The sequence below is a fragment of the Podarcis muralis genome, chromosome 1 (genome assembly GCF_964188315.1).
Source record: "Podarcis muralis chromosome 1, rPodMur119.hap1.1, whole genome shotgun sequence".
In the NCBI taxonomy this organism is placed as follows: domain Eukaryota; kingdom Metazoa; phylum Chordata; class Lepidosauria; order Squamata; family Lacertidae; genus Podarcis; species Podarcis muralis.
This window is the reverse complement of record NC_135655.1, coordinates 111,531,880-111,548,472: the sequence shown is the minus strand read 5'-3', so window position 1 is coordinate 111,548,472 and position 16,593 is coordinate 111,531,880. Positions and strand designations below refer to the sequence as shown.

General features: G+C 42.0%; 2 protein-coding genes across 5 annotated transcripts; both read left to right on the top strand.

Moving 5' to 3' along the window:
- The first annotated feature begins 624 nt into the window (after positions 1–624).
- On the top strand, positions 625–5,093 carry DUSP19 (dual specificity phosphatase 19). Its single transcript, XM_028748034.2, has 4 exons — positions 625–1,098; positions 1,369–1,415; positions 2,177–2,329; positions 4,626–5,093. The coding sequence occupies exons 1-4, from the start codon at positions 873–875 to the stop codon at positions 4,830–4,832; spliced, it is 633 nt and encodes a 210-aa protein (XP_028603867.2). The 5' UTR covers positions 625–872; the 3' UTR covers positions 4,833–5,093.
- A 3,207-nt stretch (positions 5,094–8,300) lies between these two features.
- Positions 8,301–16,280, top strand: NUP35 (nucleoporin 35). 4 transcript variants are annotated; one of them, XM_028748020.2, is made up of 9 exons: positions 8,301–8,447; positions 10,032–10,202; positions 11,760–11,887; positions 12,727–12,787; positions 13,420–13,585; positions 14,241–14,310; positions 14,415–14,543; positions 15,406–15,570; positions 15,681–16,280. In XM_028748020.2, exons 1-9 carry the CDS (start codon positions 8,414–8,416, stop codon positions 15,756–15,758), a joined length of 1,002 nt encoding a protein of 333 aa, XP_028603853.2. In that variant the 5' UTR covers positions 8,301–8,413; the 3' UTR covers positions 15,759–16,280. The 4 variants fall into 4 exon arrangements, with proteins under 4 accessions (XP_028603853.2, XP_028603834.2, XP_028603843.1 ...); XM_028748001.2 differs by lacking the exon at positions 8,301–8,447 and adding an exon at positions 8,711–8,835; XM_028748010.2 differs by lacking the exon at positions 8,301–8,447 and adding an exon at positions 8,714–8,835 and having other exon boundaries at positions 13,444–13,585.
- Positions 16,281–16,593: the final 313 nt, after the last annotated feature.

Below are 16,593 nucleotides of genomic sequence, written 5' to 3'. Positions count from 1 at the left end.
TTCCATACATCACTACTGGGAAAACCATGGCTTTAACTATACGGACCTTTGTTGGCAATGTGATGCCTCTGCTTTTTAAGATGCTAGGTTTGTCATCGCTTTTCTCCCAAGAAGCAGGCGTCTTTTAATTTCATGACTGCTGTCATCATCTGCAGTGATCATGGAGTCCAAGAAAGTAAAATCTCTCACTGCCTCCATTTCTTGTTTATTATCCTACAGCCTTTTAAATGTGTCTGTGGGAAAGGGGGGTATTGTTTTGCTGTTTTGTTTTACTTATTTACTTGTTTTTATTTTGTATTATATTCTGCGAACCACCCTGAGATCTTGCGATGAAGGGTCGTATATAAATCCAATAAACAGACAAATAAGAGGAACATCCTGCTCCCCAATATTTCAGCGCACGTTTCAACTTTGCATTTTGAAAGGTGTCTGTACACTGTGGTTTGCCAGCCACAAAGAGATATGGAAAACGAGAAAAAGTGTGAGCAGATCTCAGTGTTCGCTGTGTGTTATTTCATCCGGCAGCCGGGAGAGATTTCTCTCTGCTTGGCACAAAAGGGCTCTGAACCAATCCAGAAGCACTTCCCTGTGGCCAATCGAAAGCCGCCTTACACAAAGGTCTTAGAAAAAGGGAAGCTGAATAGAGTACACAAGCTTTCTTTCTCTTTGCCTGCCAGCCTGCCTCTAGCAGACTGACTCTCCTAGGCAGGGTGCCACTGCGTTCAGGGCAGGCACTGTGTGAAAGGTTGGAAAAGATCTACGCACCACCACGGAAAGAAAGAGCCATAGGCAAAGAGACTTTCTTTCCCCCCACACACCCCTGTTTTCTCCTCCTTTGCTATTACTAGCTTGAAGGCTTCTTTGCCCATGTAATGCACTCGCTCACCCAGGAAATCAAATCCTTTTCCAGGACTAATCTGAAGAAACAATGCACCAGAGTGACTACTCTAAGTGGGAAGAGAATCATAGAGACCTGGAAGGATGCTCGGATGCAAGTGGTGGAAGTAGCGGATGGTAACGATGGGGATGGCTGTGGTTATGTGCAAGACCTGAGTCTGGATCTTCAAGTTGGTGTGGTGAAGCCCTGGCTGTTGCTTGGTACGTAGGTGGAGCCAAGAAATGGATGCATATGGGTATTATTAGGAAGCTTGTATTTATATATTGATCTGCCTGCTTTAATAGACTTGCAAGACATTTAAGGGTTTCATCTTTCCTAGCTCTTGTAAAATGTTATGGCCTCTGCCACTCACCTTTTAGTGTTATTTGAAACAAGCCCGTGGCTTCATCCGAAATAGGCTGGGTGGTATTGCGCTCTGTATCTTACTCCTTGCCCAGGTTACCGAATAAAATGTTGTTCTCTCCTCACAGGGTCACAAGATGCTGCCCATGACCTGGAGACAATGCAAAAATACAGGGTAATGAAGCTATGTGTGTTTTAAAAACGTAATCACCATTATTAAAAAGCTGTCTCATGTTAAAGAGATCGAACTTTTCAAAGGGGCATCGCCAGCTAAGTCATACTCGGAGTAGAGCCCTTGGAATAAATGGACTTAAGTGACTTACACCCATTGATTTCAATGGCCTCGTGGGGGATGAATGTTGGATATCTGGCAGTAGGTTTTATTTAAGTTTATTTGAAACTTATGTTGCTCAGCATTTGAGGGAATTGCAAAATATAAGACTATATGACTCCTTATACAAGACAGAAGATAACTGAAATGTATCCTATGCACGCTTAGATGGCAGTAAGTTCTACTTAAATGTTAAACTGCAATCCTATGCATAGTTACACTCGAAAGCAGGCAGTACTGAACTCACTGGGATTTAGTTCCGATGCTTTAATTGTCCCTATAGTCTTCAACTAATATGTTTAGGATTGAGGTGACTATGTCTCCATTGGATTAAGTGCGGGTTAAAGTGGGCTGCTCTTAGTCTTACATTATTCTTCAGCTCCATTAGGTCACATTCATTAAGCTTTGTAGGGCCTGGTTTAATATTTGTGTATAGCAAAATATTTAATTTCATCGCAGTTTTGAACTTGGGTTCAAGAAATAAAATGGAAGCAAGTTAGCCTTTGTGAAAGATTGCTCAGCTGTTGTTGACTGAGGTCCTCAGCCATGGCAGAATGTAGAGGTTGCAAAGCTGCCTCTGTCTTGATTTCTCTTTTGTATTTTAGGTTACCCACGTTCTCAACGTAGCCTATGGAGTTGCAAATGCCTTCCCCAATGACTACATATATAAGACCATTCCTATTCTTGACCTGCCAGAGACTGACATTGCCTCCTATTTCCCTGAATGTTTTGAATTCATTGAGCAAGTCAAATTAAAGGTAAATTGTTGCTGTGTGTCATTAATGAGTGCTTGGAGGCGGGGTGTGTATGAACAATGTACATATTTTACACTGCACGTATTCTTAAGATAAATTAAAATTCTTTGAGCTTCCACTCTTAAATACTGTTATAGAAACATCAAATTGTACTTCACACAGGCTTGCTCTGGATCCCTTTAAGGACTTGTTAATCACTAAATGAATACTGTGATTAACAAAACAGGGTATTTTAAATTTATGTTGCAAAATGTTTTGGATTCTCCAAATGGAACTAGCTGGATGGAACTCCAAAAGGAACTAGATGGAACTAGCTGTTCCATCAAAATGAAATGATGATGCCGTTACAGAACTTTGAGGATGGAAGGCTCAGAAAGCCTTCAGTCGCTGAAGCTAAGTGATACTGTCCTCCAGGTTGAAATCCAGCATGTAAATCCAGAAGTTTCCCCTTTTTGCCGATGTTGTTGGATCTGCTGACATCTCCATGGCATTTATTGACAAATCTGACCACACTGTGTTGGACATAACAATCATTACTAGAGATGCCAACACCTGTGAGGTAGTTCCGTTAGCACAAAGACTTCTGGACATACAGCAGAAATGCTCTTCTTTCTCATCTCCCTGTCCACCACTGCAACTCCCCATAATCTGTCTTAAGTTTTTCCGCAACCCTTTGAAGCAGATTTGGAGAGGGCAGGTGGAGAGAGGAGAGGGAGAGGAAGTTTTGGTGTGCAAACAGAAATATAATTTCCCCCACATACGTTTTGATAAGGAAAGGTAGAATTCTATACAGTGGTACCTCAGGTTATAGACGCTTCAGGTTACAGAATCTGTTAACCCAGAAATAGTACCTTGGGTTAAGAACTTTGCTTCAAGATGAGAACAGCAGCAGCAGTGAGAAGGCCCCATTAGCTAAAGTGGTACCTCAAGTTAAGAACAGTTTCAGGTTAAGAATGGGCCTCCAGAACAAATTAAGTTCTTAACCCGAGGTACCACTGTATTAGAATAATTATTTTTGAAAGGCACTTCTTGTACATAACCACTTGTTCAAGGAAAACAAAGCTTGATCCATTTCCCATAATCAACATGTTTGATGCTAAAAGCTGACAATATCTTGGCTTTTCAAATCTAACTCCAGGTGATTCCGTGAGATTTTCATTATTTACATAGCCTGGAATTGAGGAAGATAATACTGCTCCATCAAGCTTTGTGTTATTTTAGAAGGAAGGAACACAGCATATTGTTTACAAGTTACCTGAAACGTGTGTTCATTTCATGCCCTCCTTGAGGTTTCAAGTTACGGTTTCCACTTCCCTTCTAAATTAGATTTGCCATTCAAAGTAGCTTAGTGTCACTGTTCTACCTCGGAGGTTTAATTGTTTGATTAGTCCTTTATACTCAAGAATACCCATATAATCTTTTCTAACGATACTAATGCTTCATAATACAAGATGCTTTTGTTACCGTAGGAAAAATAACATAATTTATTCACTTCTGATTAAAACTCTCCACCAAATAAAGCAGGACAAATTAATAAAGCATTAGATCGTGAACAAGTCCTCTCTGGCCTCAGAGACAGGCTCTCCCTTCTCATCCTTTGGCGTGTATCTGAGGAAGAGATCAGAGGAATTTGGTTAAAACCAACTGCAGTTTGTGAATACTTTCCAAAAGGGCAAACTGTGGTTAGTTTAAACTATGATTTGTTGATACAGAAACCATGCTTTCTGGTCTTGACTTGTTCCAATGAATCACAGTTGAAACTAACCACAGTTTCCAGTTTGGACATAATGACAAACGGTAGTTAGTTTAAACTTGGAAGTGGATACTTCATTTAACACAGATGGCAGAACGGGAAATTATCCTGTTAGTTTCTATACAATCAGCAAAAGCTGATTAGATATCAGGCACCTATTTGGGAGATAGGATGACTGGAATTGATCCTCCCTTTAACCAGCGTCTCCCAGCAAGTGATCAGTACAGGCAAGACTGATAGTACTCACTTATCTATTCAGTGGAAGGATCTTTGAGTGCATGCCGCTTACTAGAAATTCAAGATCAGTATATGAAACAGAATATTGTATATGAATACAGTATATGAAACAGAACAGTGTGTAATATTGTAAGATCTACATTTGATGATGCTATTTTTATATATATATATATATTTTTGGGTGGAACAACTTGTTCTTGGATTGGCGCTTAGAATGCTTTACCAATAGAGAAAATGGCATGAAATCAGTTGTTATTGATAATGGTTTTCTAAATGTGCTCTCTCTCACTCTCTTTGTTTCTCTTGGAGGATGGTGTGGTACTAGTTCACTGTAATGCAGGAGTCTCTCGCGCAGCAGCTATCATCATAGGCTTCCTAATGCACTCAGAAGGACTCAATTTTTCCAGGGCTTTTTCTTTGGTGAAAAATGCAAGACCTGCTATCTGTCCAAATCCTGGCTTCATGGAGCAACTCCACAAATACCATCAGTGCAATAATAAAAGCATGGAAACCTAAAACAATATATAATTATGAAAGAGGAAAAAAATAGCCTTTGTGGTTGCACTGTACTGAGAGAAGCTGTTGATTTTTCTTTTTTTACTGCGTTGTAATGAGATGCCCTGAATTACACCTCTAAAACTGTTGTTATAAAGTTAGCTTCACTCTATTCATTGTATAATTTTAAGTTCACAACACTTCAAAATAAATATTCTGTGGTTTTTTTAATTTTCAAAAAAAGGAGATAGAGCAATAAAGAATCAAAATGGATTTGCAAAGCCTCATTGGTTTGGTGGTTGTTTCATCCCCCTTTAAAAAGTATTTGTTTAATTAGAACCACGGAAATCTACAAGTAATATAGAACAGTAACAAAAGCACCAGCAAGGTTACATCACTTGTAATGTTTTTCTACTGATAAAAGTTTGCTTAGGATAACAGAATTAAAGCTTTCACATTAGTATTTGTATTATAATGTTATAGCTAACCAGCAGTAAATATTTTTGGGGCAGGCTATTAGCAAAACAATGCAAAAATCATTTAAAACAATAAAAGAAAAAAGCCTATGTTTAAAACCCAATTAAAAGCTTGGGTGAGTAAACAGGCCTTCACCTGGTGCCATAGAGGAGATACCAAGAGAGCACATCTGGGAGGCTACTCCATTGCCAACGTGCCACTACCAAAAAGGCCTTCTCTTTTGTAGCCACCAGCCTCACTTCACTTTTCTGGGAGCACCTGGATTAGGGCCTCCAAAAAGACTCTTACAGCTCAGGTAGGCATAGATAGGAGGAGTCAATTTTTCATGTGACCTGTTCCCAGCCCATTTCACCTGTATTACCTGTTTATAAAATAATTCAGTCTCCTTAGTAAGGCATTCTGTTCAGGACCAGTTTTATCAAGAGCCAATTCTTATTAGAATGTGGGTGTGTTAGAACTCAGTGGGATCAGGCAGTAGATTGTTGGGCTTCAGAACCCAAGGTGAGTCTGGCAGTCAGTCAGAGTAAGGTAGAGATGGACCTGTGGTTCAAAACAGGCAGGGACAAGACTCCAGAGCAGGTAAATAAGGATTGGCGGGACCAGCAGCAAATGCAGAGTCAAAAGCAGGGGCCTCAGTGGGAGAGGTAGGAATCGGGGCTTATTTCATCAGCTTTGCTGGAAGCCAAGCTCCATCAGGCACATCCTGCCCATAAGCTGTACCAGCTGGTCATTATAGGCACAACTGTTTAGAAAGGGATGACTGAGTTTTGATTTTGCTCTTCCCTCCCTATTGCTTTTCCCTTGTGCATCATTTTATTTTACAGTCGTACCTCAGAAGTCGAACAGAATCCGTTCCGGAAGTCCGTTCGACTTCCAAAACCAAATCGCTCCTGCAGCCAATCAGAAGCCGTGGAAGCCCCATCAGACATTCAGGTTCCAAAAGAACGTTCGCAAACCAGAACAATCACTTCTGGGTTTGCAGCATTTGGCAGCCAAAATGTCTGAGTTTCAGGACTTTCGGGATCCAATATACAACTATATTGTAAGTCTACAGGTAGGGACTGTCCTGTTTTGATTGTAAGCCGGTCAAGGAGCCTTTTTGGCTGAAGAGCAGGGTCCAATAGCTCTAAAAAAACAAATACCTCTTGTTTTTCAGTATTGTTGCTTTAGCTGCATGTATTGTTGCTTTAGTTGCATGTTAGCTGTATAACTCAGCACATAGGTTTGCTATTAGTACATCTTAATATGACGACAATCCAGTGAATGATGTATCCTCATCATGATTTGCCCTGCTTAGCATCTTTCCTTGGCTTTCCACAGAACCTCTTTCAGGGCTGCCCACTTGAATAAAATATGGGGCGGGGGGGGGGGGGGAGGTAATTGATCACATGACATGACACGCTCACCTAGTCAATCACATGATATGACATGACACCCCCCCCATTTGAATGGCAATGCCCATCAACTTTGGGAGGGGCCTGGCCCTGTCAAATATTTTAGGGGGGGGGGCGAAAGGACCTTGGCCCCTAGGAGTTGGCTCCTATGACCTCTGTTGTTCATGTTCTGTTATACACTAGCTAACCCCTTGTGCAGCTAACAGCAGATCCCCACACAATCAGCAGTCAGATTTGACCAGATTCAACAAAATGATCTTTATTTTTAAACATCCACATCACAGGATTTGTTCAGTGAATTCGTGGGTTGCCCTGGCAACCTGGCCTTTGCTTCTACGTAAGCAAGAAAGAAGACATGAGGGATGTTCTAGAGACAAACTGTTCGATAAGACATTACGAGTGAGACTTACAACAAAATGCTGCAATGTGTTTCCATTCTACATAAATGCTCTGGTTCAAGCCAGCTTCGAAGTGGAGTTGCATTCAGGTCTTTCGGAAAAAGGCTGGGGAGGAAAAGTGCTAAAAGTCTGGAGCTGGATGCCAGTCTGAAACCTAAGGATTTTATTTCCTTCTGGCTGTGAAGAATGGGAATCCAAAAGTGTCATTTCCCTCTCTGAATGGTCCCTCCACTGGTTTTTACAAACAAACCTATCTATCCTTTGCACCTTTGCATAAAAGAACTGCTCCATCTCCTCAATCATTTTGGTTGCCCTTTTTGAGCTGAGGCCACTGGAACACATCATTCCGAATGCAGTCACACCATTGATTTGTATAATGGCACGATGTTGGAAGTTTTATTTTCAGTTCCTTCACCAATGACCCCTAGCATTGAATCTGTCTTTTTCACACACACACTGAAATCTTGATCGAGCCGTCCACTTGGACCCCAAACCAAGGTCTTGTCCCTGGTCAGTCACCGCCAGTTCAGGCACTTTTACTTGTGGGTAAAGCTCCCGTTTCTCAGCATCAGCCTCCCTTTCCTCAACTCAACTCATACTGCATTTGCAATAGGAGGGCAACAACAATTTAATTACACCATCATTGGGGCAGAAAGCATTCAAGAACTTAAACTGAACATGTATAAAGACCTGAGTTTGAAAGAACACGGCAAGGCAATTTAGCAAATGTCTAAAGCAGTGTTTCCCAAAATGTTCTCCAGCTGCTTTTAGACTACAATTCCCATCAGCCCTGTCCACTGGGGATGATGGGAGTTGTAGTCCAAAAACAGCCGGCGACCAAAGCTGGGGAAACACTGGCCCAAATGTTTGTTTCAGTAAGGCTTCCTTCCAAGTGAAGGGGGTGCAGAGCTGCATCCTGAGTTCTCTTTTCTTCCTCTTGTGGGGCAGAAGAACACACACAAATCGCATCCTCGTTAAAAAATCCTCCTTGTCCTCCTATTAGCACCCCATTGCTAAGCTTTAAAATGTTAGGTGTCTTGACATCGCAGTGAGAATGTGTGTTTCGGAGGGGGGGGGGGAGAGAGAGAGAGAGAGAGAGAGAGAGAGAGAGAGAGAGAGAGAGAGAGAGAGAGAGACGGACGGACCATAGAGAACAAAATGCCTAGAAAAGACCTCGTCGCTCTCCTATGGCGGAAGTGAAGACGCTCGCTCGCTCTCGGAAGGGAAGTGACGTTTCCCCGACACGCCGGCTGCGCTTGCGCTGCATTTGAAAGCGGCAAGCTGAGGGCAGGAGTCGTGTGTGTGTGTAGTGGGTCGCGCGGCTGCTTTCGCCATGGAGCTGTCTCTGCCTTCCTCCTCTTCCGTGGGTGAGTTTAGCCGCTGGGCCGAGCCTTGAGGGTGTCCCTCTCGGCGGGTTCGCTTCCCGGCTCCTTCCGCTCCTCTCCCCGCCTGAGAAGTTTGTGGCCGTTTAACGGCCGCCCTGAAGCCTCGACGAGGGGGCGTGGCTCAGTTATGCTCGGGTGGGAGGGGCGGGGCCTCTTCCTGGCGACCGGTGGCTGTGACGTCACGTCGGCGTCGGAACGCGGGATTCCCTGACTTCTTTGGGGCGAGTGGGGGGCGGGGAGAGATAAGCGCCCTGGTTCTCCAGCCCATCGCCGGGAGCCATGAAACCCCAAGATGTCTTCATGCGCGTTCAGACGACTACCTCGGCCCCTGGTCGGGAAGTTACGTTGACGTTTAGGCCTGTTGGCTCAGGTGCGTCCTGCAGGGGAAGTAATATTTGGACCCTGTGGATTTTTATCTTGTGAACTGCCCTGAGATCTGTAGTTAAAGGGTGGGATACAAATTTAATAATAATAATTCCTGTTTCCTTGTGAAGGCTATGAGTGATGCTGTTTGAAGGGATTCCCCCATTTAAATGGTAAATGGGACCCCTGACTATTAGGTCCAGTCGTGGCCGACTCTGAGGTTGCAGCACTTATCTCGCTTTATTAGCCGAGGGAGCCAGCGTACAGCTTCTGGGTCATGTGGCCAGCATGACTAAGCTGCTTCTGGCGAACCAGAGCAGCGCACGGAAATGCTGTTTACCTTCCCGCCGGAGCGGTACCTATTTATCTACTTGCACTTTGAAGTGATTTCGAACTGCTAGGTTAGCAGGAGCAGGGACCAAGCAACGGGAGCTCACCCCATTGTGGGGATTCGAACTGCCAGCCTTCTGATTGGCAAGTCCTAGGCTCTGTGGTTTAACCCACAGCGCCACCTGCGTCCCTCATTTCCCCCATTTACACGTGTTCAATTCATGTGAAACCGTGCATATGAGCAGCTCTGGAAATCAATAAGTGGGGGTGAGGGGAGAGGCCTGATGAGCCTCAGCAAAGCCCTGCTGCACCTCTAGCTTGTGAGGAAACCCCAAAGGTTGAAGGGGGCATCAACTTCGGGCTCGGGGAGGGTCTCCTCTTGACCTGAAGGTGCAATGGCACGCATGGGGGTTTGGAATGTAACCCCTGCGTAAATGAGGAGTCACCTGTGTTTATTTCATGAAAATTAAGCATTGCTTGCTTTTAATAGAAACAAACTCTCAAAGCAATAAAAAGCAATATAATTATCGTTAAGAAAAACTAACCACAATAATCTTGAAACTTCTGAAAAGTTAAAATAAGATCTTCAGGCTAGTTCACTGTTCTGTCAATTACCCTCAGAGCATTGTTAGATAAAATGGGGCAGCTACATTGATGCTGCCGTTTTGTATTTTGTTAAAGGTATTGCCTGCTCCTTGTTTTTCTTTATGTGTTGACCTCTTTAGATGATTAGACCTTTAAATGAGTAGGTTAGCTAACTTTTTTGGATCACCTTTTACAGTGTTTCTCTAAAGTTGTGTTTGGGGATAACTAGATCATTCAGTCTGTGGAGACTTAGTAAGCCATTCTTATGCACACCCTTTCCTAATGCAGGTACTGAGCCAATGACACTGGGTTCCCCTACCTCTCCCAAGCCTGGTGCTGGTGCTCAATTTCTGCCTGGATTTTTGATGGGAGATTTACCAACTCCTGTGACACCACAGCCTCGATCCTTCAGCGGCCCTTCCGTTGGTGTGATGGAAGTGAGGTCACCATTGCATGCTGGTAAGTTGGTTCTGAACTGAAACCTCTAGTATTGGGGTGGTAGGGGAAGAGTGTGCCTATCCATTTTGGTGTGCTACAGTTCAAATATACAGGTACCTCTTGCCTTTAGCTCCAAGGATCAGAGGCTAAATATCGTGCCATTGTTGCATGTTTCAAGCACAGTGATTGACCTCCTTTATTTCTGTTAGACCCAAAATCACTTGCAAAGAAGGGAGGCTGCTGTCAAAACCAATTAGATCCCATTCATTATTTGGATGTACTCCTGCCTTATCAAGAGTCCATCTATAGTGGTACCTCTGCTTACAAATTTAATTTGTTCTGGAGGTCCGTTCTTAAGCCGAAACCGCTCGTAACATGAGGCACGCTTTTGCTAATGGTGCCTGCCGCGCTGCCGGCGCGCGACTTCCGCTCGCATTCCAGGGCAAAGTTCCCGATTAGCGGAGCATCTACTTCCAGGTTAGCGGAGCTCGTAACCCAAAGCCTTCACAAAGAGGATGGTACGTAACATGAGGCTCCACTGTATTTGGATTAGATTAATTGTGTTTTACTTGTATTTCATAAGCAAAGCCTTAGAAATATGCCACATTAATTTCATACACTGTATAAATATTGCATGCCCCCCAATAACCCAAAATGAACTACTTGATGGGGGGGATGGGGACGACGCACAGTTAAATTCCCTGAAGTTAATTTCAAACTGTAATTGGAAATTATTTCATTGGAATTTTATTGGAATACTTGTGAATATTTTCAGACAGAAGAATTCAATAGTGAATACTTCCTCATTGTTAGAATTTTTATTTTTAAAAATTAAGGCATTGAAAACTAGGGCTTTCCCATTTGCAAGTGCCAGCCATGTTTTTCCCCTTGCTCTGTGTGTGTGTGTGTGTGTGTGTGTGTGTGTGTGTGTGTGTGTAAGAGAGAGAGAGAGAGAGTGAGAGTGTATTTCCCACCCTTCTCAAAGTGCTCCTCCTCAGGTAATCTGATGGTGCTGCTGGAAATGTTGCATCATATAAACCAGGGGTATTCAACTTTCAAGAGACTGCGATCTACTCCTACTATAAAAAAACTGGCAGTGATCTACCCATCAAAATTGTTGAGCTTTTTGGAAGACCACTGCTTCCCACTAAACTTTACAGATGTCTTAACACAGGAAAATGGATGCATATTCACTGTCAGTCAAATTTGCAAGCCCAGGAAGCCTTGAGCAAAGATGGAAGAATTATGGGGGGGGGGGGGCACCAGGGTCCTGAGATTGTCCAGGATTGACCAGAGAAAACCCCACAATTGACTGGTAGATTGCAATCGACCTGTTGGACATCCCTGATATAAACATAATGGATTTGTGTTTTAATTCCCAATAAATGGCAGGAATTACCTTAATACTATGCCAGCAGTTGATTACATTACCAAGGTTTCTTTCATTTAAAAATCATAATGCATGTCCATTCCTAGTTTTGGGAAGAATTGTATACCTGGTTTGGGTGTAACAAGATGTTCAGGATCAGAAAGAAGGACACACCAGCAGCTTGTAACGTTGTGCTGTATTTCATATAGGTGGATCTCCCCCACAGCCAGTAGTTCCAACACACAAAGATAAAGGTGGTGCTCCACCAGTTAGAAGTATATACGATGAAGTAGCCAGCCCAGGTCTTGGATCAACACCCCTGACTTCAAGAAGGCCCGTAAGTGACCATTAATGAGGTTGCAAAGTTAAACCTGTTTGTGGTAACTAATTCTCATTCTTCTCTAGCTTGATAGACATTTCAGCTGTTGGATACATTTGCTGTGGGTGGGAAAAACTAGTAACTAAGTGCTTCCAGTATGCTAAGCAGTTTAGATTGTGTGTCATCTTGTATGTTCAGTGTGGAAAATATTTAAAAAGCTGCTTTCATAATTATGTTAATTTTTAGTGGGCTATGCATCAGTTCTAAAGGCAAATAAAGGTGCACAAGCAATTGCGCTCTCTCTCTCTCTCTCTCTCTCTCTCTGCATGTGTGTGTGCATGTGCGTATATGTATATGTATATATGGCAATTGGAATGGTACTGTCAGCTTGTTACTAGGGTCAGCCTGGTAGCTGAGATGTAGAGAGATGAGTTCACACTATAATTGCTATGTTGCTGGAAAAGATGTAGGCTAAAATATCCATCTATTAGTTTTGCCTAACTTTACCCTCTGTGGCTGATGAGGAACCTTGTCTGCATCTCAGTACTGCGGAAGAGTAGTATATCAACTGGGGCTAAATATGATAGCCGGGATGCAAATTGAGGATTTGGAGGACATGTGTAAAAGGAATCCCAATACCATGTACCATTTAACTTTATACCTTTAGTAGTCAATTCAGTTTTGTTAGTTCTAAAAAGGACATAGAAGATACCCCCTTTCACAGCAGTTCAGTAGATATGTGCATGCCTTTTCAAGTTTTTAATCTATAATATTGTCTGATTTTTACTGTGGAAATGTTATCTAAGTGGTGCAGAATAGTTAAACAGCTTCAAACCAAGTTCTGCACTTTAATGCAGGTCAGCTTTTCGGTGACGCAGAGTCCACTTGTTGGATCTATGCCAGTGACTCCTGGAACAGGTAGGACATCATACTGCTTCATATAGTGCTCTAGCATGCTCATCATACGCTTTTTCTATAGGCAAACCAGACATCTGCATGTGGCACTGACAAAGGCTGCAATCCTATACCAATCTCCCTGGGAGTAAACCTCATTAAAATCAATAAGACGTAATGAGAGAATATGTATAGGTTTGCAATGTAAAATATTTCTGTAGGCCTGACAGCCTAGTGCACATTAACTGAGCCTTGGCTTCTGTTATGAAGTAAGCAGAGAGATAGTAGCAAAGTTGTTGTCATGATGCCAGATACAGTTTGTCTTCAGAAGTGAAAATATTGGTCTGAGATTCTACTACTACAGTGGTACCTCTGGATGCGAACGGGATCCAGAGTATATATGATCTGCTTAATGGCAGATGGGCTAGCTTGCTCCTAGAACCGTTCTTGTGTAGAATGTTAGTCATAGAGGGAGGTTGAGCTATTCTACTGGCTTTTGAGATGCCATTGTTAACACTAGCAGCTTTTTCCTACTATTCTAACATGTTAACAACAGCATGATTCTTGATACTTGAGTTCTAGTGTTAATGCATGGTGTTTGCTCTTTGTTTCAAATTAAAATGCCTAGTTCAGTTTTAACTATAGTGATAGTGGAGGTGCATCTTACTGCAATTTGACAGGTGCCAGTGTGTTCAGTCCAGCGACTCTTGCACAACCCAGGAAGAGCACAATGTCACCAGCTCAACTAGATCCATTCTATACTCAAGGAGATGCCCTAACATCCGATGATCATCTAGATGACACTTGGGTAACAGTGTTTGGGTAAGTGAGCTGCAGTTCTGTAAGACTGAGAGGTGGTTATGTTGCCAGGGATGAGCATGTACTCATTTAAACATGGGTCTTAACAGGCTTACCTAAGCTTTTCAGGGGCTGGGATTCAAGTTATGTTGGGGCATAGGATGATGATAAAAAATATAAGAGATGAGAAATGTGGATTTCTGCAGTTCATACAACTTGGATGATGTTTGTTCAGATTCCTCTTATATTTGGTGTTTGGTCTTGGCTATTCATGTTTTATTAATTTAGGAGATTCATTGTTTATTAACATAGTAAAGTTTATATAATAGGACAATTGAAACATTCTAAACATCTTAATTCTTCATCTTTACTCTCCTATCTGTACACTGAAACACATCCTGGTCTACAATCAATGCTAAACAGAAGTATTTGGACTTCAGTATTCTAGTACTGTACTTGGGCTAAACTGTGCTGTGTTTTGACCTCTCTCCTTTTCCCATCTTACTCCATGAGACAAACTAAAATGTAGGGATGGGAAATAGGTAGCAGGTTTGGCAGTGTTTGGAGGTACAGGTGACACTGATCTGCCCTTCTGGATACACTGCCAGTGGTTTAACGTTGACTGAATTTTGAGTGGTTAAATTTTATTTCTGTTTTTTATTTCCTGTCAATATTTCAGGTTTCCTCAAGCATCTGCTTCGTACATCCTACTACAGTTTGCACAGTATGGAAACATTTTAAAGCATGTTGTAAGTCTAGATTAGTACCTCTTTTATATATATATAAAAATGAAGCTCAGCCATTATGCTTAGCTTACTGTCTAAACCTTACTGCTTCCTACTAAACTTTACAGATGTCTAACACAGGGAACTGGATGCATATTCACTATCAGTCAAAATTGCAAGCCCGGAAAGCCTTGAGCAAAGACGGAAGAATTTTTGGTGAATCCATCATGATTGGAGTGAAGCCTTGTATAGATAAAGTAAGTTCATTTAATATTCATTCGTTCATTCATTTACTTACTTACTTACTTACTTACTTACTTACTTATTTACTCACCACCACCTGTGCAAAGTTGTGATTGTGTAAGTTAAAGAAGCGTAAGATGCCTGTATAAAAATTCTGGACGTTGTCACAAAGTGTGGATGACTCTTAATCCTGTGACCACCATTTTTGTCTTGCACAGATTGGCAATTTCTGTATGTCAATACACTTTAGCCGAGCGCCTCAATGCACTTTAGCAGAGTCCCTCAATGATCTTAATTTGAAGTTTGGCCTGATGTGATAACATGAGGAACTACCAATACAGAACATTATAGGAATAACAATGTGGAGAATTGGGTAGATAAGCTGACTACAATGTTTTGGGTACTGTATTTAGTATTTTGCTTCCATTCCAGAATGATAGAGTGGTGAACTAATAGTCATATTGCATATCTGGAGGCCGCTATATTAAAGGAAAATCTTCTTTATAGATTGAGTGCCAAACATAATAGCTAGCTTTTCAATGTCAATATATATCATATTTCAAAAACGCAAACTCTAACCTTTACCATGTCAGCCTACCTCAAAAGTATCATTAGAATTCTAGCTTCTAATGATCCTGTATTCCTCAGCCATGTCTGTGTTTGGTATCAGGCCCTCATGGCTTGTTAAATCACTGTTGACATATTTCACTAGCACAGTTTGGTAATCAGACAAGTTCCAGTAAGTGAACTCTTCTGTCTCTTCAGTGAGAAGGGAGACTAGTTCTAGTGATGAAACCTTACTTTCTTAGGCTTCCAAAAATGCTTGGACTCCGATAACTACTTTGTCTGAATGGACTACTTGATCTCTGTTTGCAGAATGTGATGGAAAGCACAGACAGATGCACTGTATCGTCCCCATCTTCAGCCTTTACGCCACCAATGAAAACACTGGGCACACCAGTGCAGCTTTCAAGCGCTCAAAGAATCGCTACTATGAGACCTCTTGCTACAGCTTATAAAGCATCAACCAGTGACTACCAGGTATTTAGGGAATACTGTGAAAAAGTCACCTTTAGCGCTGGATTAAAGGAATTAGTATTTGTTCATTTAGAATATACAGATCTGCTACTTTGTGTGTGTTTCTTTTTTAGGTGGTTTCTGACAGACAGACTCCAAGGAAAGATGAAAGCATTGTCTCCAAAGCTCTGGAATACATGTTTGGCTGGTAGCAAAAGGAACTAAACTTAGCTGGAGCTTGTAATAGGCTGTCAGTGCCTCTGGTTAGTTGTATAACCATTAATGGCAGCATTTCAACATCACCTCTGCCTTCTGAAAAAGAACTCGGCACACATGTAATTTGCACTTTAACCGGCAGCTGGATTTACACTTTATTCTTAAGATGTTAAACTGTTGAAACCAGTGTTTAATAGTCTTACCTTCTATAGTGAATGCATGGTTCAAGTAAAAATGAACTTTTACCTGACAAGCAAGTCTTGGTTTTAGGACGTGGTAACACTGTTTGTAATTTCTCATGGTTTTATTTCTTGCCTGGAAATGTGGTATAAACTCTAGAGGTTGCTGCATAAAATGCTGGCATAGATTTTGCTAGTTTTAAACCAAATACTTTAATTTGAATGTTGTTCCAAACACAATCGTGTTTATATAAACTTGATTGGACAGGTTGTTTCTTAATCTGCAAGTGTCAAACCTTTTTGTATCTTTCTTAATAAAAAAAATTGTGGTGCTATTGATTTGTGAGCTGCCTCTGGTTTATATAAGTCATTCAATTCAAATAAACATCAGATCTGTACAAATGTCACTACAAAACCTTCTAGGTAACTTGGGGAGCAATCCTAGGTTCACCTAGAGACTTAAGCAGGCTAAATGCCAGCTGAGAGGGGGAGGACTGCTGGCAGGATGCCATGCCACTGTATCCAGAGTGCCTCTGTTCCCCTGGCCATGGCCATTAACGCTAAAGCAGCCCTCGGGCTATGAATGTAAATTCCCTCACACTGCAGTCAATAAGAGGGGAAAAGGTAGATGCTGCTTCTCTCCTTTCTTGGC

Coding starts and splice junctions, on each gene's coding strand:
- DUSP19 (XM_028748034.2), top strand. CDS start 873: ATGCACTCGCTCACCCAGGAAATCAAATCCTTTTCCAGGACTAATCTG. Junction 1,416..2,176: donor AGACAATGCAAAAATACAGG/GTAATGAAGCTA, acceptor TTTGTATTTTAG/GTTACCCACGTTCTCAACGT. Junction 2,330..4,625: donor TTGAGCAAGTCAAATTAAAG/GTAAATTGTTGC, acceptor TTTCTCTTGGAG/GATGGTGTGGTACTAGTTCA.
- NUP35 (XM_028748001.2), top strand. CDS start 8,745: ATGAAACCCCAAGATGTCTTCATGCGCGTTCAGACGACTACCTCGGCC. Junction 8,836..10,031: donor GTTTAGGCCTGTTGGCTCAG/GTGCGTCCTGCA, acceptor TTCCTAATGCAG/GTACTGAGCCAATGACACTG. Junction 11,888..12,726: donor CCCTGACTTCAAGAAGGCCC/GTAAGTGACCAT, acceptor ACTTTAATGCAG/GTCAGCTTTTCGGTGACGCA.